This window comes from Rattus rattus, chromosome 9 (assembly GCF_011064425.1).
Source record: "Rattus rattus isolate New Zealand chromosome 9, Rrattus_CSIRO_v1, whole genome shotgun sequence".
NCBI lineage: Eukaryota > Metazoa > Chordata > Mammalia > Rodentia > Muridae > Rattus > Rattus rattus.
In genome coordinates, this window is record NC_046162.1 from 61783411 (window position 1) to 61805082 (window position 21672).

The 21672-nt window shown below is 40.3% G+C and overlaps 1 protein-coding gene across 1 annotated transcript in view; it reads right to left on the reverse strand.

The window, feature by feature from the left end:
* The window catches only part of Gpatch8 (G-patch domain containing 8), a 78054-nt gene that overhangs the window by 12423 nt on the left and 43959 nt on the right, over positions 1 to 21672 (reverse strand). Inside the window, exons 4-6 of the mRNA XM_032913618.1 lie at positions 17449 to 17516; positions 16703 to 16789; positions 8621 to 8764 (exon numbers count right to left, since the gene is read on the reverse strand). Of these exons, the coding sequence (XP_032769509.1) occupies positions 8621 to 8764; positions 16703 to 16789; positions 17449 to 17516 (299 nt within the window). The remainder of the gene's footprint in view (positions 1 to 8620; positions 8765 to 16702; positions 16790 to 17448; positions 17517 to 21672) is intronic.

The window sequence follows — 21672 nt, forward strand, 5'->3', positions numbered from 1 at the left end:
ACTTAATAGGTTCTCTTATCAAAATTTAAATAGGATGCAATGTTTTTTCCATGTCTCCCTATACACCTCATGAAGTTCTTCTATGTGCATCTTACTCAAAGCAGGTATTTGTTGAACTATAGGACATTGTTAAAAAAAAAATCATTTTTATCAAAGCCTGGAGCCTTCAGATTGTGTCAGACAAGGATTAAGTTTTCTTCCTCTTCTCCTTTCTTTTGCTTCTTTGAAACAAGGTCTCACTGTAGCCCTTGGCTGGCCTCTGCCTCCTGAGTACAGATATTAAAGGGGTGGCTGGCTCTATTCATTCTGGAAGACGAGGGAACAGGACTAAGTCCACAGCATTCTCAACACATTCTACCCAAAAGTCCTGCCACAAGCACACAGGGAGACAGGAAACAGAATGTTGTCGAGGGGACAAACCTCAAGCGTAAGCTCCTTCTAGGTAAGAGGCATCCGCGTACTCTATCAAGTACAGCAAACATCCCTTACAAACTTCAGTCAGTCCTGGAGTCTCAGGGAGGCAGAGTGAGCCCTTCCCAGGTCCAGGTCAGTTTTTGAGACAGCATATAAACCTCCCCAAACCCAGCAGGCACACAGCCGCCTTTCAGATGGTAACGTTCTGATGGGAATGGAAAAACACGCCTTTTCTTCACAAAGAACAGTTTATTTGTGCATTTATTTATTGTGCCTTTGTGTAAGCCTTGGCAGGGCTTGGCACTCCCCTTCTCTCCCGTGGGATCCCAGGGAAAGACTTGTCATGAGGCTGAGTGAGCAGCAGACCCTCCCTCATCTCCTGAGCCATCTTATGGGCTCTAAAAAAGGTTAAGATTCTATTTTCCTTATCTGACCCAACTTTCTTTCCCACTTGAGGTCAAAGAATTCCCTTCACCAAGGCTCTGCTGTCTGTCCCTGACCCTGACCCCTCCTAAGAACCCAGAATAGCATTCTCTACAGTCAGCACCTTGCCCTAGCTCTCATCTATGACTGTCAGTTTCTGTTCTCAAAACAGCTGTTCCTGTCTTTCAGAAAGTGTAAAACTTCAGTCAGAAAGACCAGGTCAATCCACTAATCACAGTCAACTGACCAGTACCTCACAGCCTCAGCTGTCCTCATTATAAAATTAGAATGAGGTATTAATAGGTTTATGAGATTAAATGCCAAAATGACCCTCTTTAATATTTCAACTCTAGGCCTTACTCATGGGCAAGTGCTCTACAACTAAACTGTCTGCGGCCCTCCTTTAACTTTTATTTATAGAAAAGGCCCTTCCCTATCACCAACCTGCCCAGGCTGCTCAGGTCACAACTGTTCATATTTCTTTTATTTCTATTCTTTTTCTTTTTTGGTCGTTCAAGACAGAGTTTCACTGTGTAGTCTTGGCTGTTCTGGACTCCCTGTATGTAGACCAGGCTGGCCTCAAACACAGAGATCTGCCTGCTTCTGCCCCCCTTGTGCTGGGATTAAAGGTGTGCACCACCACCCAGTTACTATTTTTATTTTTTATTTATTTATTTATTTACTATTTTTATTTTTAAAATAAGCTTTATTAAATAAAAAACTTGCAAGCAAGCAAACGAACACACGCAAAGATTAACTACTATTTAAAGAAAATCTCTTTTTAAATAAAAACCGTGCCCTGGCGATGGTGGTGGTTGTGGTGTGGCACCTTTGGCACTCGGGCGGCAGCAGACGGCTGAGTCTGAGGCTAGTCTAGAGCACAGGCTGCCTGGTTGTTTTCTTTTTAAAGTCAGTGAATTGAAGACAGACTATACATACATCTTATGCATTTTGTGTTGCCCTGAGCAGAGTTGGAAACAGAACAGAACATAGGGGTGGTTCCTATGCTTCAGTCTCTATTTGGATATATATGTGCTCTGACCTTTTCAACCTGTAAACTCCTTCTCCTCTCATATCAACGATCCTATATACCAAAAGTCCCACCACCTCTTTTCCCTCCTGTTTTATGTCTCCCTTTCCTATAGCACAGTGCTATATAACAGGACCACCTTCTGTCAAACTGAAGTAACTCCTCAAGAATTGGGCCAGTGTGCCCAATTCAAGATCCAGCGTTTGATGTTTCTGAAAAGACCATCCATGGTATCACTCAACGGTGGCGGGAGATAATGCAGAGCCCCACGTCTAACTGGACGGGACAGAGCAGGGGCATCTCAGTACAGAGAGGACAGTGCCTTTATACTCCTCCCAACCAACGGGGAATTCGGTCTAGCGGCCTTATACGGGCTAGGTAAGCACTCTATGACTGAGATCCATGTGTAGCTCAGTCTGTCCTTGAACCCTGGCTTTCCTTTTGCAGGGTTGGACTTGTTAGGTATGAACAAGCACCTGGTCCAATGCTTTCCTCACAGCACTGCCACTTACAAGCTTTTAGTTGGGTTGCTTTAACCTTTCAGATTACAACAGAACACAGGCTTCATCTTAGAATTACTATCACAGTATATCTTAGAATGTATCACTGAGTAGTAATACCACTGAGATGAATTTAAATTTACAAAGAAAAAGAAGTTGAAACAGTAGAACATGAACATGGTAGGCACATAAGAGAATATGTAGTTTACCTGCCATACTCGTTCCTGACAAGTTTGTCATCAACTACCTGTAAAAGCAGATGGCTTTCCTAAGTAGACCCTTTTCCAGAGTTAATTAGGCTGTGATTACTGGACAAGTAACCTACTCTTAGTTGGTGAAAAGATCAAAATATGCTCAAGTTGTAGAGACTGACCAAAGACTCCATTCTCTATGAAATAAAACAGTCCCAAAGAAAACGGCACCCACAGTGATCGACCACAAACCCAGCACAGCTCACTCTGCACAGCTGTACACAGGCTCCAAGACTCATTCTGCCCTTCACACTTTGTTCCCACAGCATAGCTACTTGAGAGGGGAACTGTGTTAAGTCAATATTTATGAAGCTTTAGAAGTCAGAAATACTTTATGGTTTTCTAAGGACAAACACTGTAAACAAAACACAGACGTGGAATATGTTCACAGGTGTATGATCTAGACAGTTCACTATTTTTGTTTAATTTCAGCCCTAGGATTATCTTTCCTCATCCAACTGGTTATGTCTGTTCTGATCCCGACTGACACATGCGTGCGCGCGCGCGCACACACACACACACACACACACACACACACACACCCCACATAGAGAACTGAATGACAGAAACAAACAAACAAAAATAAAACAAAAAAGTCAGCAAACAGTGAAGCATCAAGAGCAAAGTGGCCTCTGCAAACCCACTGTTTCTGAGAACACACTTTAATTCAGAGGTCAGTTACTTTTTGAGTACTGAGAGAAAACCAAATACTTCAGATATCTGGCAATACTAAGTATGAAAAGAACCGAGTATGAGTAGGTAACACCGTCAAGATGCAGCCAGACAGTAGAGTGTTAGGGAAACTATGCATTAAAAGCCTCTATCCTAATTCACTTAGTGATAAAATCACTACTGACTGTAATGGGCATGCTGTTTCCAAGTTCAGAAAAGTACTATTCATATATGAAATAGATATTGGCATTATTAAGACCAGTTTTTTCGGAACATGTAAAAAGTGCAGAAGTTTTGATACTAAAGTCATTTTAGAAAAAGCAACATTTTTTCTAGGAACTACCAGAAGCTGCTTTAGAATGCCAAATTATAGCAACCAGATCAGATGACCACAACTGAGATTGTAAGAAGTGAGCCCAACACGGGAGGGTTGGAGAGAGCTTCAGTGTGTCCAGTGTCAGTCCGAACTCGGGAACATGGGAAGGAACATGGAGTAGGTCTGAGTGACAACTCAAGTGTTTGAAGGAATCTGGCAAGGAACTAACGCCTCACAGATGGTAAAGGATGATGTGGAGCACACCGCTGTTTGTGTGGAGAGTGAGTGAGAGAAGCAACTACCAAGCTGTGACCAGGCTTGGTGAAGTATAGTGCCAATGTCATCAGATGGTCCAAGATGAGTCAAAGGCTGACTTACTGAGCAGTTCTAGGTGTTTAAAGAGATGGGCCTCAAAGCATGGTAGGTTCTTATCTGTAATCCTACGAGAGGGATCAGAAGTCCAACGACATCACCATTAACTGTCTAATTAATTAAATCACAGCAGCAACGAGAGAAGAAACCAAAATCAGTAAATCACAGAGTGCAGAAGACACGTGACTGCCATGCTGCAGAAGTTAGCTCTGAGCTTCTGCCTCAGTAACTGTGAGTGGATGCCACTGTCTTTGACTCTGATTTTTTTTAATGTGGGAACCAATTAAAATTAAGTGGACAAACTAACATCACGGAGACTAAGCTTAATAGATTTGCTGAGGGGAGCTCATTGCAAAGATCCCTGGTGACACAGAGGCAGTTACAGACAAAGTGTGAATAAGGTGCTTTCCTTTCCTCTTGCTGTTTGTTTGCAGTCCTGAAGGGCAAGCCGGGCTTTGAACACATCCGCCCTCCAGCCCCGGTGTTTACTAGTGAGCTCTCTTACAAATTTCCCTCTGGGAAGAAGTTCCCTTGCAGTCTGATTTTTTTTTTCTTTTTCTTTTTTTTGGAGCTGGGGACCGAACCCAGGGCCTTGCTAGCAAGCGCTCTACCACTGAGCTAAATCCCCAACCCCGCAGTCTGATTTTGAGGCTTTTACATCTACCAGCAGACAAACATTTTTAAAAGATATGCAAGATAATGAAAAGGGCAGGGAAGCAGGGATGGAAAAACCTTAAGCTTCATATTTAACTGTGGCTTACAACTAAGTCAACAAGGCAAGGACATGATCAATGTTTATTAAGCACACAAGCATGTCAGAACTTAATAAGTAATCATATGTGGGTTATTTCTTTAAGCATGGCTGGCTTCATCACTGGTAATTTCAAAAGGTAATAAAACAGTACAAGAATTAGAAACACAGTGCCTACACTTTTACGCTTAGAATGTTGAGCAGAGTCTCAATTATTTTTGTATTGATGCCTTCACAAAAATCTTAGAAAATGTGAGAAAAGCTAGCAATAGAGGCATTTAAAAGCTTCTTTTCTTCTTCCCTAAAAAAGACCACAAATGAGGGTAACCATGCTGCTACTTTTTTAAGAAACTGGACCTTAAGAAAGGTCATAGCATTTCCCAGGGTCTGCCTACATTAGTTTACCAGGAACAAAGCTTTTTTCTAAAGTTTTTAAGATTTATTTATTATTAATTAATTACTTTATTTATATATATTTATATATTATTTATATGATGAGTACACTGTCACTGTCTTCAGACACACCAGAAGAAGGCATGGGATCCCATTACAGATGGTTGTGAGCCACCATGTGGGTGCTGGGAATTGAACTCAGGACTCAGGACCTCTGGAAGAGCAGTCAGCACTCTTAACCATTGAGCCGTCTCTAAAGTTTTAATGGTGAAAATCTGAAAGAAGATGCAAGCTAGGACCAACTACCATGGAGTAAAGTACTTACCTTTTATCTCTGAGTCATTAATAATCCCGTGTCTTGCTTGAAGGCAACACAAGGTGCCTTTATGATTTTAGAGCACCAATTTGAAAACTGGCAGACCCAGATGTAAGTTCATATGCACAGAAAAGGATAAAGTACGTGACCTATCTACTGTGAGGTGTGATTTAGCTGTGCTGTGGCAAAGTCAACTGATAGTTCCTTACAGTTTTGAACGGAGGCCAGAGAAGGTGAGAGAAGGGGGCAAGGGACTCTAGAGGTCAGCGTGGTTTACAATGAACACACTCTCTTGAAAAGAGGAAAAAAGACAGAAGGAAGGAAAGAGTGGAGAGAAGAGTTGGAATTATAAAAGGCTTATTTAAGACTCTTTTCTTGATATATTTATAACATGCTCTCCTGAGATTCTACAACTTGTAGAAAGACAAGAATATGAAGAAAGATGATATGGTCTACTTTTCAACAAAAACAAAACAAAAAAACCCCCAAAGTCATACATTCTATAACTGTTCCTTTTGTTTTGCTTTGTATTTAGAGACAGAAACTTCTTCCTATGTAGCCCAGGCTTGCTTCAAATTAAAAATCTTCCTGCCTTCACTTACTAAAAACTGAGATCTCAGGCTCGTGCCATGATGCCTAGATCTTTAATATGTGAAGTGTACTTCTGATTCAGGAGAAGGAATGAACTACCATGTATTTGTAAATGACACAGTTAAAGATCTTCCCTTGTCATGGCTTTTAAACATATTCTCTATTTTTGAGTTCTCTGTAAAGAATTCATAATTTTATGAATTATACATGTATGCATGCATGTGTGTGTTTGTGCTTGTACACATGGAAACTAGAGGTTGGGTGTCAGTTGTCTTTATCACCTTCCACCTTATGTTTTGAGACATGATCTCTCATTGAACCTGCTAATTACATTAGTTAGGCTAGGTATAGACCCTGGATATTCCTGTCTCTGCCTCTTCAGTACCAAAATGATAGGTACAGGCTGCCATGCCTGCTTTGTACATGGGTGCTAGGAATCAGAATTTACAATACCATGCTTGCGTTACAAGCACTTTACAAAGGAGCAATCTGCCTGGCGTCAGGGTAAAACACTGGGGAGGAGAGAGAAGTGTCTATGGTCTATGCATATGGGGAGGCTCAGAGTTGGTGGAGAGTGTCTTCCTTAATCACCTTCCCCCTTACATACTGAGGCAGGGTGACTCACTGAACTCTTTCTTACCATTTTGGCTAGTCTGGGTAGTCAACTGGCTCCTGGGATTCCAGGATGTTACCACGTCCATCTAAGAGATCTGATCCAGTCCTTATACTTGTAGAGTAAGTACTTTACCATCTGAACCATCTACTCAGATCTCTGAATTCTTTTTTTTTTCTTTCCCAGAGCTGGGGACCGAACCCAGGGCCTTGCGCTTCCTAGGCAAGCGCTCTACCACTGAGCTAAATCCCCAACCCCAGATCTCTGAATTCTTAATTTTATATTTTTATTTTGATCATCTAAAACAGTTTAAGTAAAAATTTTGGATCTAGATGAGCTCTTTATAAATGTTTATGATACAACTAAGGATGTAAAATAATTATGAGCTGTGCTAAGCAAACAAGAAACAATAGCATCATCTATTTCAAGGTTTTCTTTTTTTTTTTCTTAAATATTTATTTTATGTATATAAGTACACTGTAGCTGTCTTCAGACACACCAGAAGAGGGCATCAGATCCCATTACAGATGGTTGTGAGCCACCATGTGGTTGCTGGGAATTGAACTCAGGTCCTCTGGAAGAACAGTCGGTGCTCTTAACCACTGAGCCATCTCTCCAGCCCCTATTTCAAGGTTTTCAATAGTTAACCTCAGTACTGGAGATTATAGTTCTGGGCAGGGTAATTCTGTATTCTGAGGTACTTCTTGTGCTCTGTAGAATATTTAACAGTATCTTTGGATTCCACCCACTTGATCTCATAAATACCACCACTTAGTTATGGTGACCTGAAATGTACCCAGATAACAACTCTGAAGAGCACCTGGGGAACAGGTTCTCTTCAGGCTGATAACTACTGTGATCAAGTAGAGTAGTGAAACAAGTCAGTCAGCATATAAAGGAGAAGAAATGAGAATGGAAAAAAAAAAAAAAATCAACGACTCAAGCTGCAACAACTCCTGCACTGAGGCTGAGAGCTGCATCACTGAGGTATTAAGGTCAGTATGAATTCCATTAGTTTGGCACTTTCTTACACATTTTGCTTTGATAGAAATTCTTTCCTCTTAAAAAGTAACTGTGAGGCCAGGGAGATAGCCCAGCCATCTTGTTTGGTATGGTGGCATCATTCTGAAATCCTAACACTAGCTGGGTATCTGTGGAGGGCCATCATAAGCTAAAGACCAGCTTGGTCTACACAGGGAGTTCTGGGACATTTAAAGACTGTATTTGTTTGAAAGCAATTTAACTGAAACCATTATTAAGATCTAAGAGGTTTGGTCCTGGGTGCTATGAAGAAGCAAACTAGGCAATCCATGAGGAATAAGCCAGTAAGTAGCACTCTCCCACAACCTCTGTATCAGCTGCTTCTAGGTTCCTGCCCTTACTTCCCTCAGTGAACTGTTACCTAGGATATAAACCCTTTCCTCTCTAAGTTGCTCTTGGTCAAGGTGTTTCAAGTTTCCTCATGGCAGACACTTATTAAGAAAAAGTAGCTTGTTGTTGTTAAGATAATGTGTCTAATTTTATTTTTCTTCCCGATTTAGGTACTTTTCAAGGCATATAGAGTAACAAAATGACTTACTGATAGGAAACAGTAGACAATAAAACTTGAATTCTTATATATGCAGATATTAGGATGACCACAGTCAAGGAAAACTATTCAGAAGTTTAACATGTTGAGGAATAAGGAGAAATTGACATAAGCTCTCTCAGATCAATCACCATGTTGAAAAAAATTAGAAACTTCTTAAAGCATTACTTCAGGTTTAAGAAATTCACAACTTACTATGCTACTTAAAATGGTAACAGAGTGGCAGGGATGTTATCTATGTTAGGATAGTCCCATGGAAAAAAATCAAGAGTATCAGGTATAAAAATAAAGACTGGCTGATACAAGAAGCCAGTCACACTCATAAACATCTACAGTTGTTAACAATGAAAAGTCTTTTTCCTTGGTACCAAGTAGTCAGTTATTTCTTACCTGTTTGTGTGCATGATCATAAGAGTTGATGTGGTTGTCAAATTCCTGATGTTTCTGATACTGTTTATCACAAAGTTCACAGTAAAAGTTGGCTCTGAGATCTTCTAAGGCTTTTGCAATTGCCTTTTCTTTGTCAACATAATCCTGTTAAGAACCACAAAATAATAATAAAAAAAACCCAAACTCAGTAGAATTTAGACAGTCACTGCCCAAGCAGAGAGACAAATAACTTTCTATAACATTCAATGGCACCAGTAAACGCCACATCAAACACGGGGGATTTGGTAGGGTGACAATTTGTGTTTGCGCTGGCAAGTGTTCAATAGAGTGAGATCTTATTTTCCTTTTGGCAATACTGTAAACAAGATTCTGTATCATTTCCTACTTTGTCCTTGACTAAAATATGAGACACAATTTAATCAGGCACAGTGGTGTTGCTTGTCCAAGACAGCCCAGACTGGCAAGATTGCCCTGAGTTCAAAGTTCAGAAGTGTTTTTTGTTTTTTTTTCTGGAGCTGAGGACCGAACCCAGGGCCTTGTGCTTGCTAGGCAAGCGCTCTACCACTGAGCTAAATCCCCAACCCCTAAAGCTATCCTTAATGCAGAGAGATTACTAAATTAGCCAGGGTCATACAGCAAACATCTGTGTTATCATGTCCCTCCATTTGATTCATCTTTAAAAGATACTGTTATTTTGTTTTGAATGTTTGTCTGCTTTTATGTATGTGTAATACATATGTGTCAATGCCCAGAGAAGACAAAACAGGGTGTTTAGATTCCCTGGGATGGAGTCATAGGCAGTTGTGAGGTGCCATGTAGGTACTGGAAACTAAATCCAGGTCCTCTTCGAGAACAGTAGGTGCCTTTAACTTTTAAGCCATCTCTCCAGTCCCATTATACCCCGTTTTTAGTTTTAAATAGTGATTGGAATAAAGCACATACTAAACAGGATGAAGAGCAATTAGATCTATCTAAGAGGACTCAAGGGTCAACATAAAGAAAAAACCAATCAGTGAAGCATATCCTATTAATAAGGGGAATGGGATTACATGATCATCTCAATTGGTTAAAAACAAACAAATAAAAACCTGGCAAAATCTAATCTCTCTTCCATGGTAAGAACTTCAACAAACAGGATAGGGAAAAAAAAAAAAATCCATGAAAAGCCTCTAGCTAGCCAGCTGTGACTGACCCCTATCCTATTCTTGGAAAGCTTGGGAGGGATAGCATAAACTACAGCCAACCTAGATTACATGAGTCCAGGAAGGTTTGTTTGGACTACTTTAGTAGGACTCTGTTTCTCCCTGCCTTCCCCTCCAACGCTCCCAACCCTTTTTACATAGAAAAAAGAAAAATATCAGCTAACATCGCTATGGTGAAAGAATTAAAGTTCCCTCTCAGAATCAGAAACGAAGCAGAAATATTCACTTGTCTGCTTTGAAGATGGGGTCTTATACATTCCAGGCTAGCCTCAAACTTGCTATGTAGCCAACATAACCTTGAACTGCACCATTGTGTCCAGTTTATATAATGCTGGGGATCAAACTCAGGGTTTCATTCACATGCAGGCTTGGCAATCACTATACCAATGGTACCATATTTTCAGTCCCACTCTTGCCACTTCTGTGAGTTTGAGAAATCACTATTTGTTTTTGGAGAGTTGTTACAAAGCCCTAAATGGCCTGGAACTCACCCAGGGTGCCAGAGATCTACCTGCTACTGCCTTCCAAATGTTGGGATTAAAGGAATGAGTATTGTTATTTTTCTCAGAGAAAATCATGCTTTACCTTATGGCTCTCAAGCTCTTTGATTCTGGTGTAGTTTTTAGAAAATCTTCTATGTGCTCAGCTTGGAAGCCTTGGGTTTTCCATTTATACTTAGTACAATATCCACAATACCACCACAATCCAGGCCAGCCTGCAATTTACTGGCCTAAACTCATGCCGACAATCAGCTGCATTTATTGATTTTGTTACTTTTTGTTGTTGCTGTATTTTTTAAAAAAAGACTTATTTATTATGTATATAGCATTCTGCCTGCATTTAAAATGGCAATCGAGGAAAGGGCATCAGATTTCATTATAGATGGTTGTGAGCCACCATGTGGTTGTTGAGAATTGAACTCAGGACCTCTGGAAGAGTAGTCAGTGCTCTTAAACAACCCCTCCACTCCTCACCCCCCCACCTCCCCCACCCCCACTCCCCTAAGCAAACTCTCTAGCCCCATTGTCTCAAAAAACAGAGACAGAGACAGAGACAGGCCTCTGGGTGTTCAGGCCTGTGCAGAACAGCCTTGAACTTACAGGCTGAGTACACCAGAGTGGAGCACTGGAATAAAAGATGTGGAGAGTCATGCCAATTTTGATTTTACCCCCAACCCCCAGTTGCTGAAAATTTCTAGGTCTACCTTTTCTCTTTCCTTTTCTTCTAAAAATCAAGTTTTGTAGTGAAAATTTTGGTTTCTTTAAAGACACAGAAATATTATAATAATGTGTTTTCACTTTAAACCCAGGTGTGGGATATGGGGTTGCTTTAGATGGCCCACAGCATCTGATTTGCTTTCTGCCCTAATGGTAGTTTCTGAGATTGTGATGTTTGGAATTCTGGGGACTCTTCAGAGAGTGTAAATACTTGAGCTCCAAGAGGTAGAGTGGGCTATTGGTCAGACGCTGTTATAACTTTTGCTAAGTAGTGTGCAAAGAAGAAACAAGAAAAATTAAATATCCTGACTGCAAAGACCAAACTATTCCTGGATATCCCTAATCAGCAGGAAGTAGTAGAAGAATAAAAACACCCCTTTTCTCTCTCTATTCTTTTCTCTCTCCTATCTTCTGTTGGGGGTTGAAAGGGTGGAAGGGAAAAAGAAGTAGCCAAAAGTCTGGCTACAAAGTGTCAAGTTAGAAATGGTTTTATTGGGGCTGGAGGGATGGCTCTGTGGTTAAGAGCACTGACTACTCTTCCTAAGGTTCTGAGTTCAATTCCTGCAACCACATGGTGGCTCGTAACCATCTGTAATGAGATCTGATGCCTTCTTTTGGTGTGCATGAAGACAGCTACAGTGTCCTTATACATTAAATAAATAAATCTTTTAAAAAAATGGTTTTATTCTATAGCTCATGTTTCCTAACTTTTATAATTTCTGTTTCTATTTTTTTTGTTGTTATTTTGTTTTGAAACAGGGTTTCTCTGTGTCGTCTTGAATTAAGAGTTCAGTCCTAGAATTCTTTGTAGACCAAGATTTCTCAAACTCAGAGAGACACTTGCCTCTCCAATGCTGATTAAAATGTGTGCCACTATGCTCAGCCTTCCTGTTTCTATTAAACTCATAGAGAAAAGTCAATGGCCTAGGTTCAGTTTTTACTAACTCAGTTACCTTGGTATGTACAACAACCAAGAGCTGAGTATGCAGCTCAGAGGTAAAAGTCTTGCTTAGGGTGCTTAAGACTTGACCCTTGACCCCAGGGATGGGGATCTGCTCTTTGCTAGCTGTTCTGCTTAGAGATTTTAGCCTTTTTTTTTTTTTTTCCTCCTTTTGTAATGCACTCCAAGAGGGCAACGGGATGCCTGAAGATGCTTATTTTTTCTATTAGCCCTTCTGCAGGGCTGGGGCATGCTAGGCTGTGGTGTTATCAAGAGTTTATTAGGGTCCCAGTCACAGCAGTATTTATTATGTTTTCTATACCGAAAATAACTCCTTTTCCCCCTAAATCTTCCCTGTGGACTTAAAAACTAAAATCTAAAGTTTGTTAGTTGGTCAAAATGCCACACTCAGAACAAACTCAGCACTTAGGTTACCTTATCTGATTTTGGTCTGTTAATTTCTTCCTAGCCTGATTCTCATTCTTTTTTCTCTCTCTCTCTCATTCATTCATCCACCACCACCCCCCTTTCCCTCCCTCTCTAAATTTTCTGAGACATGGTTTCTCTGTGTAGCCCTGGCTGTCTTGTAACTCAGTCTGTAGACCAAGCTGGACTCAAACTCACAAGAGATCCACCAGCTTCTGCCTCTGCCTCCTGAGTGCTGGAATTAAAGGAATGTAATGCCTAGTTGAAGTTGCTCTTTAATCTACTATTTTTTCAGGGGTTTTGATAGTCTAAAGATTTTTAGCTGTAAGCCATAAAAAGATTCTCAGACTAGGATGCAGCTCAATGGCTGAGCATACAGCCTAACACATCTAAGGCCCTAGATTCAATGCTTGGTTTCTTAACCAAAAATTAATATGTTTTTAAATTTTATTTTATTTTCTATTTAAGGGTGTTTTGCTTGTTGTGTACTACAGAAATGGGGGAAAGTGAACTTTTAATTTTACATTAAAACATACCCTTTAGGGCTGGAGAGATGGCTCAGTGGTTAAGAGCACTGACTGCTTTTCCTGAGGTCTTGAATTCAATTCCCATCAACCATGTGCTGGTTCATGACCATCTGTAATGAGATCTGATGCCCTCTTCTGGTGTGTCTGAAGACAGCTACCGTGCACTCATACAAAATAATATCTTGAGACCCAACATTAAAAAGCATACATTTATTGCTTATTTTACCTGTTATATAAGTCTGTGAAACTAGATCCCCTGGAAGTGGAGTTGTAGGAAGTTGTGACTTGCCATGTTGATTCTGGGAACCAGAACTCAGGTCCTTTGTAGGAGCAGTAAGTGTTCTTATCCTCTAAGCCATCTATCTCTTCAGCCTCATAAAATATATTTTTTTTTTCTTTTTTCTTTCTTTCAGAGCTGGGGACCAAACCCAGGGCCTTGTGCTTGCTAGGCAAGTGCTCTACCACTGAGCTAAATCCCCAACCCCATAAAATATATTTTTATTTATGTATGTGTGTGTACTCTGTGTATAGTGAGTAGGGGACTGGAAGAGGGCAATGGATTCCTTTGGAGTTGGAGTTAAAGATGGTTATGGGTTCTAGAAACCAGCTCAGACCCGCTAGAATAGTCCATATTATTCATATAGAATAGAATAGTCATGCTGAACTATATGAATAAAAACCCAAGGTAGATAGCACCTGAAACACAGCACAAAGGTTGACCTCTTGCCTTCACTGGCACATGCGCTATGTGCAGGCCAGCAGGAAGGCAGGCACGCACACACACATGCACCATCTATCTGGTAAGAGACCCTGAGTAACATACTACCCTTTTCAATTTGAGTGGGTGGACGTGTTATTGTTTTAAGATAAGTCACTCCCACTATAGCCCAGGCTGACCTAAAATTCATTATGTAACTGAAGCTTGCTTTGACTTTGAGCCAGTCATTCTTTCTCAGTTTCCTAAATTTTTGGATTATAGGTACATGTTACTATGCTGGTTCAGTACTTAAAAACAGGAATAGGCCAGTATGATGGTTCAGTGGATAAAAGCACTTGGCACCAAACCTGAATGCAATCTGTGGGACCTACATGGTAGGAGAGAAATCATTCCGTGACTGTCCTCTGACCTTCATAGGCCTGCATGGCATGGACATGGACAGACATAGAAATGGACTTGGTCAGGCACAGAAAGACAAAGCAAATACATGCAATTAAAAATCTGTAGGGGTTGGTGATTTAGCTCAGTGGTAGAGTGCTTGCCTAGCAAGCTCAAGGCCCTGGGTTCGGTCCCCAGCTCCGAAAAAAAAAAAAAATCTGTAAAAATATTTAAAGACACACAATCACACACACACACACAAAGTTATAATAAGCTCTAAAAAGCATCAGTCAGGTGAGACAATCTAGAGGGAAGAGTTCCGTAAACAAAACTCCTACAGTTCCTACCCATGACTCTTCAGGTTCTAACGGGGAGCAGTGAAGGTACCAAGTTCTTTATGTACAAGCACTTTAGAGTCTTAACACACACAAAATAAGCTCCAGATTGAAAACTTTTCTGCAGTTTCTAATTCATTTAAAAATGAACCTAGGTCAGGCCGGTTGGGTAGTGCACACCTTTAATCACAGCACTTGGGAAGCACAGGCAGGTGAATCTCTGAGTTCAAAGCTAGCCTGGTCTACAGAGCGAGTTCTATTCTAAGATAGCCAAGGCTACACAGAGAAACCTAAAACAAACAAACAAACAAACACACCAAAAAAATCCCAAAGGAAACAAACATAGTGAACCTAGCCAAGTGTGGTGGCACGCGCCTTTAATCCAAGCCCTCAGGAGGCAGAGGCAGGTCGAGCTCTGAGTTTGAGGGCAGTCAGGCCTATAAAGTTGAGATCCAGGGATAGCCAGGGCCAGGGCCAGGGCCAGGGCCAGGGCCAGGGCCAGGGCCAGGGCCAGGGCCAGGGCCAGGGCCAGGGCCAGGGCTAGGGCTAGGGCTAGGGCTAGGGCTAGGGCTATGGCTATGGCATCACTGGAACCCCCAAACAGTAGCAAGCATCTTCCACTCTTATTTCATATGTATGAGTGCTTGCTTGAGTGTGTCAAGGTACCACCCGCATGAAGTTCCTATGGAGGCTAAAGAACATAGGAACCCTAGGGTTGGAGTCACAGATAGTTGTGAACTCAGGTCCTCTGGAATGCAAACTGTACTCTTAACCACTGAGCCATCTCTCTAGACATTAAAAAAAAATTAAGGGGTTGGGGATTTAGCTCAGTGGTAGAGCACTTGCCTAGCAAACGCAAGGCCCTGGGTTCGGTCCCCAGCTCCGAAAAAAAGAATTAAAAAAAAAAAATTAAATTGTGTATATTCAATATGTGTGAAGTATATTTAAGTATGTGAGTTCACGGAGGTCAGAGAACAACCTGGGTTGTTAACCTCACCTCCCTCCTTGTGTGGGGAAGGTCTCTCAATGTCACTATATGGACATGCTAGATGGTCCCTAGCTTCCAGGGATCATCTTGTCACTGCCTCCTGTTTCCCCACAGGAGTACTGGGATTACAGGCACCTATTGCCACATCTGGCATCCTGTAACCTGAACTCAGGTTGTCAGGGTTTTGTAGTAGTGCTTTGTGCACGGAGCGTCTGCTAAGCGTTGGTTTTTGCTTTTCTTCTTTTCCAAGTCAGTCTTAATGCGTTGTGTCCTTGGGCACTGTCCTCAAATTTTTGGCAGTTCTGTTGCCTCCTCTTCCTGAGGGTTTGAGATTACAAGCGTGTGCCATCTTGTCTAGCACCTGCTCTGCCTCTCCAATGCCAGGAAGCCAGGCGCGCGCCGCACCCCAGGGTCTCAGGAGTCCTTATAGGTATGCTATCACCTCAGCCTTGGCTGCTTTTAATCTTTAAGTTGGTAAAATGATAATTATCTTACTTTTACTGTATTGTTATCTATCTTAACAATGAAAGGAAATAATAGATCTTTGGGTTCCAAGACTAACAAAGATTTCTTATGTCTCCAACTAGTACATCACTCCTTTCTCTACTCCATACTACTGAGGGAAGTTTGAATACCCAGGCTTAATTTATAGGCACTTCCAAGTACCGAGACTCTGAAGGACCTTTAACAGGGCTCCGACTGAGTAGGCAGACTATGGTTCTACTTCCCCTTCACACAGTAGAATATAATTTTTTTCATTTTAAAACAAATCCCTTCTTTTTTTTTCATTTTCACCTTAAGTATCACAACCAAAACCCAGCAGACAGATGTCTGCTTTAGGGCTGAGTGCAATTAACAATGAACTAGAAAATTCTTCATTTGCCACAGTAAACACCTTTGCTCGGGACTCGGGAGACTGCAGAGCAGATAAGGCCATCTGCCACCAAGCTAGAGGACCTGAGTTTGCTCTCTGGGTGGAAAGAGAGCTCTTGAAAGTTGTTGACTTCTATGCGTACTGTGGCATTACACATAAAATGAATGCTCCCCCTCCTTTAAAAAGCCGTCATCTTTTTGTTTGTTAAAAAAGAAAGCCTCCAAGGACTCAACCACTTTTTTATTGCTACTACCTGACCTGCTGTATACTTCCTAGGACTAATACTTTCAAACACTGATGCAATTTTCCCAGCACACATATGAAATAGGTATTTCAGTTTTTACTGAGGCAATAATAAAAAGATTATCACAACTCACTATCAAATGTAAACAAATGTTGTCAGTCAAAATGTCACCACAAATGAAGGTTTCTTTTCTGTATGAACATCTCAGACAACAATGACTTTGTTTATGTTACCTTGTACTTCTGTCTCAGCTCTTCTGTGTCTTCTTTTTCTACTTCTAGGACACGGCGCCGTTCGGTAGCATCTTCGGCATAATCCAGCTTGACAAAAAAAGATATATTTATTCTTATTTCCTAAAGAACCCTAGGACAGTTATGAAAATGTCATCTGCACAAGCGTAATTTTTTTTTGTTTTGTTTTGTTTTTTTCGGAGCTGAACAAGCGTAATGTTTGATAGCAATTTTTCCCTGTGTTTTTCCTCAGCTAGTTCTAGCTTTACTGTCATATCACAGAAAACAAAATGTGTTCCTAATCTCTTTCCTGATGCTTGCCAGTACACCCACCTGCAGATTACAAGATTTCAGTTCAATAGTTACTTCCAAGGAATTAGAATAGGATGAAGACAATATTTCAGACAATGAAACAAAGGTACTGTAGGTAATATATGTACATAACCCTGCACGGGCAGTGCATCTACTTTAAGCACAGAGCACTAGTGTCCATTAAACAAGTGCCAGGGCCTGACCTGGTCTTTCTGTGCAATACCCGAAAATTCCTCTACGGGGCATTATACACATCCTCAGTGCTTCCACTTCAAAAACAGCACAGAATAGAAACATCAAATATACTTTTAACTGATCAAAGAAAAATTAATTATGTTCCATCTGGTTAAGTATATGCTTATACCGATATTTGAGTTGGAAGTTAATGCCAATTTTAAATATTCCATAACACTAATGTCTTAATGAGACCAATTTACCTCCATTTCCATTCGACCCATGCCCATGACATCATACTTGACAACGATTGGAATAGGATCTGTTCTCCCTGTAACAGGAACACAGAATTAAGCTGAGACATAAAATTGGTCTAATAGTTCACTTAACATTAGGTTTGGGTGGTTAGATCTTGCCTTGAAGTGCAGAGACCAGAAAGCTACAGTGAACCAAACAAAAGCCATTCTCACAGCTTCCATCCAATCCTTTCTTTCCTGGATTAAACCCAACAACCCACTTTGGTTGGCCTAGTCAGAGAGAATTCCAGATTATTATGGCAAAGCTGAGTGGGGTATGTCAAAGGAAGTTCACAGTTACAAACTTTACAAGTTCCCTTTCTTATTTGTTTTTTATAAGACAGGGTCTCATGTAGTCCAGGTTGGCCTCATACTCATTAAGTAGGTGAGGATGACCTTGAACTCCTGATCCTCCTGTACGCAATCACAACTTTGTTTCCAAAATCTTCCTGTCTATCCCTTAAACTGGTAATGAATATCTTAACTGCTTGAAGGGGGGGGGGTTGCATTTCAAACAACAGACGAAATTATCAATCAGTATGTTTAACTTTCGTTTTTCAAAAAACATTTTCCAATCAAAAGAAAATTTTAAATATAAAACGACAGCTACTTGCCCTTAAGGACAAGACTGGTTTTGCTTTACAACTGATTGCGGATGGTAAGTGGTAAGCTGTGAAAAGGACTAGTTGCGAAGAAAATTGACTTTCAACTAATTGATCTATGCTGGAGATTTTTAAAAAGTAAATATATATTTAATCCACTCATAACCAGCCAAACAAAGCAAAATGGGGCAGACAAGCACTTTACTACCACAGCTGTTTTACATCACAACTTGCGCTGTTCATTGTGATGTAACAGAACAGGACTTACCTTACCCAGTGCTCACCTTCAGTGAAAAAACACAATGTTTACTTCCCTCATCATCTCACTCTGACTGGTGTAAACAATTGTTTTTTGTTTTGTTTTTCTTGTTGTTACACACACACACATACATATATATAGATATATATATTATACCTTTGGGCAAGAAATTTGAGTTTTATCAGGCTAAATCTTGGGTATTATCAAAGAAAATAATTTTTAAAAATTGGTTTGTTTGAGTCCTGAAGCATAAAAAGAAAATTACCAGCCACACTTGTGTCTGGCCACTATATATTTATGGAATTAATATTTTACTTTGTCTTTAAATCACACAGAAAAACAAATCCGGAAATTTAACTACTTGTCAACAATATTCCATTATTGACACTTAGAAATTTAAGTGCTTATCAATGAGATCCCATTATTGTTTTTAAACAATAAATAGGTAGAAAACGAGTAATTATCATCATAGTCTTTTTTTTTTGGCAAATAATACAATTGTTTGCCAGGAAAACAAACCCTTATAGAACACAGTCTTCTAGTAGATATGACCAAGACTGCCAGTGGAACCAAGCACAAATGCAGTGCTCGCCCCCCTCTGCCCAAGGGTATAATGAGTGAGCAGTGACTGCAATCTCTAGCAAAAGGACCAAGGTGAAGACGGGTTATAAAAATGACTTCCTAGGTGCAGCATCACTTTCATAACGTCTCAGGCAGGGATTTACTGGTAAAGCAAACAGTCCAATGAAACAATTAAAAAGAACATCAAAGAAATTTATTTTAGAATCTTTTTTGATTGGTCAAAAATTAATTTTGAAAGATTCAACAAAGTTTTGGTGCCTCTGTACCAAATTGTTTACCTCTGTAAACCCCTGTTTATAAATTCTGCATTAGTACTTTTGCCTTCTAAGGCAGTCAGAGTTTAACTTATTTATAAATGCAGTAGCAAGTGCTAGTGCCCATTACACTGGGGTAGGGAAATCAAGGTTTTCACTATTAGAATTTAATATTTTAACTGATTCTTTTTGGCAGTTCGAACATATATATCCCTTCATAACATTACCCTTTAATGAACAGGGATCAGACAAGTTGCATAAGGAAAGGAGAGGGAAATGAAAAGACCAAGCAGAAGGATGAGGCTACAACAGAGAGAGTAAGCCTAACATATTGGTGCACTGATGACAAAAGGAGTAATTCAGTCTGAAATAAAAATTACCACTGCTAAGTTTACCATCACCACAACAAGTCCAGGATCATAATGCTGTAAAAAAGAAACACGGTTTGTTAGGCAGAAACCATCAGGGTAGGAAACAGGCCTTCTAGCAGGCAGACAGGACAGGGGTAAAGTACCAATTGGGCTTTTGTCCCTCCCCCGATTTCAGTGAGGCTGGAGGAAGGACATTTTGTGCTACAGCAGCTGTTTTTGTACTGGTCAGATGGGGTGTGAGATTTTTGTACTGCTACTTGAGAACACGAACAATCTCCTCTTCAGTAATAACCCAGGGGTGGGGGCTGGGTCAGGATGTCAGTCTGTTAAAGGGAGAAAACTAACTCTAGCTTCCAACCTTTCACTTAACAGACTCATTCTGGCAAATCAGTATTCGGAGTCCAAGATGGGACTCCTTAAATAAATCACAGTAAAAATTAGATGGAACCAACCAGACACCGATCTGTTGTTTTTTCATTAAAGAACTATGTAAGGAGCCTAAGGAGACAGGGTTAAGACCACTTTAAAATAACTAGAAGTCTAGAAAACAACTTTAGATCTTTAGTGCTTAAAGAATTGAGTGCTGTTAACGATGAGTAAACTAAGGGGCTTAGCTCGGACCGCTGCTTCCTGTTAAAAAGACTTCATAGACCCCCACATCTATCCTTCTGCACAGAACTAGACCAACTCCAGGAGAAATAACTCCAGAGAAGAAGCTTCAAAAGAGCCATCATTAATAATTTCTCCAGAGTTAACTCAGTAAATACCCACATTACACAACGACCTGAAGATGAAGTTACTGCTTGCATTAATTATTACACTACATTATTATGCTATATTATTACACTATATTATTACACTATTTTATTATGCTATTAAGGAGAACACACAGGTCAAAGGAACAAAATCACAGTGGGAAACAGACTCCAAAGAATATAAATAGGAAGAGACTGCACCATGGTTTTTTTTATAAAATCCCCTTACTTATTTTCAATTAATGACTGAGCTTATCATGAAGAATATCATTCAGAATAACCAAATAACAATTTGTAACAATCAAGTTTTTAAGCTTTTATTATTTGTTTTTAATGACAGTTTTTCTGTGTAGTCTGTCCTGGAGCTCATTCTGGAGACCAGGCTGGTCTTGAACTCATAGAAATCCACCTGCCTTTGCCTCCCAAGTGTTGGGACTAAAAGCATTTACCACCACCACCCGGCTTTCCTTCCTTTTAAATTTTATGTCCATTGGTGTTGTGCCAGTATGTGTGTCTGTAAAGGTGTTTCATCCTGGAGTTACAGACAGCTGTGAACCACCCACCATGCTGATGCTGGAAACTCAACCCAGGTCTACTGGAAGAGCAGCCAGAGCTCTAAACCACTGAACCATCTTTCCAGCCCCATGATCATTTTTTTAAAAAGGCAAACACAGGGGGTTGGGGATTTAGCTCAATGGTAGAGCACTTGCCTAGCAAGCTCAAGGCCCTGGGTTTGGTCCCCAGCTCCGGAAAAAAAAAGAAAAAAGGCAAACACAGCAGTAGCAAAGTGTATATTCTCTTGAACAGCCAACTTCTTTTTAAAACAAGCTAAATTCAGTTCCTTATTTTCAAGCATGGAAATTTTTATTTAAATTCTATTAAATTATTAAGACTATTTTTGTTGTGTCTTTCACTGTCCCCAATTTTAAGAAAATGACCTGTGGCCAATAAACTGGCTCGGGGGTAAGGCACTTGCCCTGCAAGCTGACAACTTGAGTCCTGGGATCCACATAAAGGAAGGAGAATTGGGGTGGGGATTTAGCTCAGTGGTAGAGCACTTGCCTAGCAAGCGCAAGGCCCTGGGTTCAGGCCCCAGCTCCGAAAAAAAAAAGAACCAAAAAAAAAAAAAAAAAAAAAAAAAAAAGGAAGGAGAATCTACTCCACTTCAGAACCATACCTACTGAGTAAGTGAGTAAGCGTACTGGACAGATAACCTTATTTTCTAAATAAAGCTAAATGATGTTTTGCTAATAAACTGGAATTTGTTTCTATATCTATTTATTGTTTTGTCTTTGTAGTGGGGAGAATAGAATCCATGAACTCGCAAATGCTGTCATTAAGCTACTCCAGTCTAATGATCGATGCTTT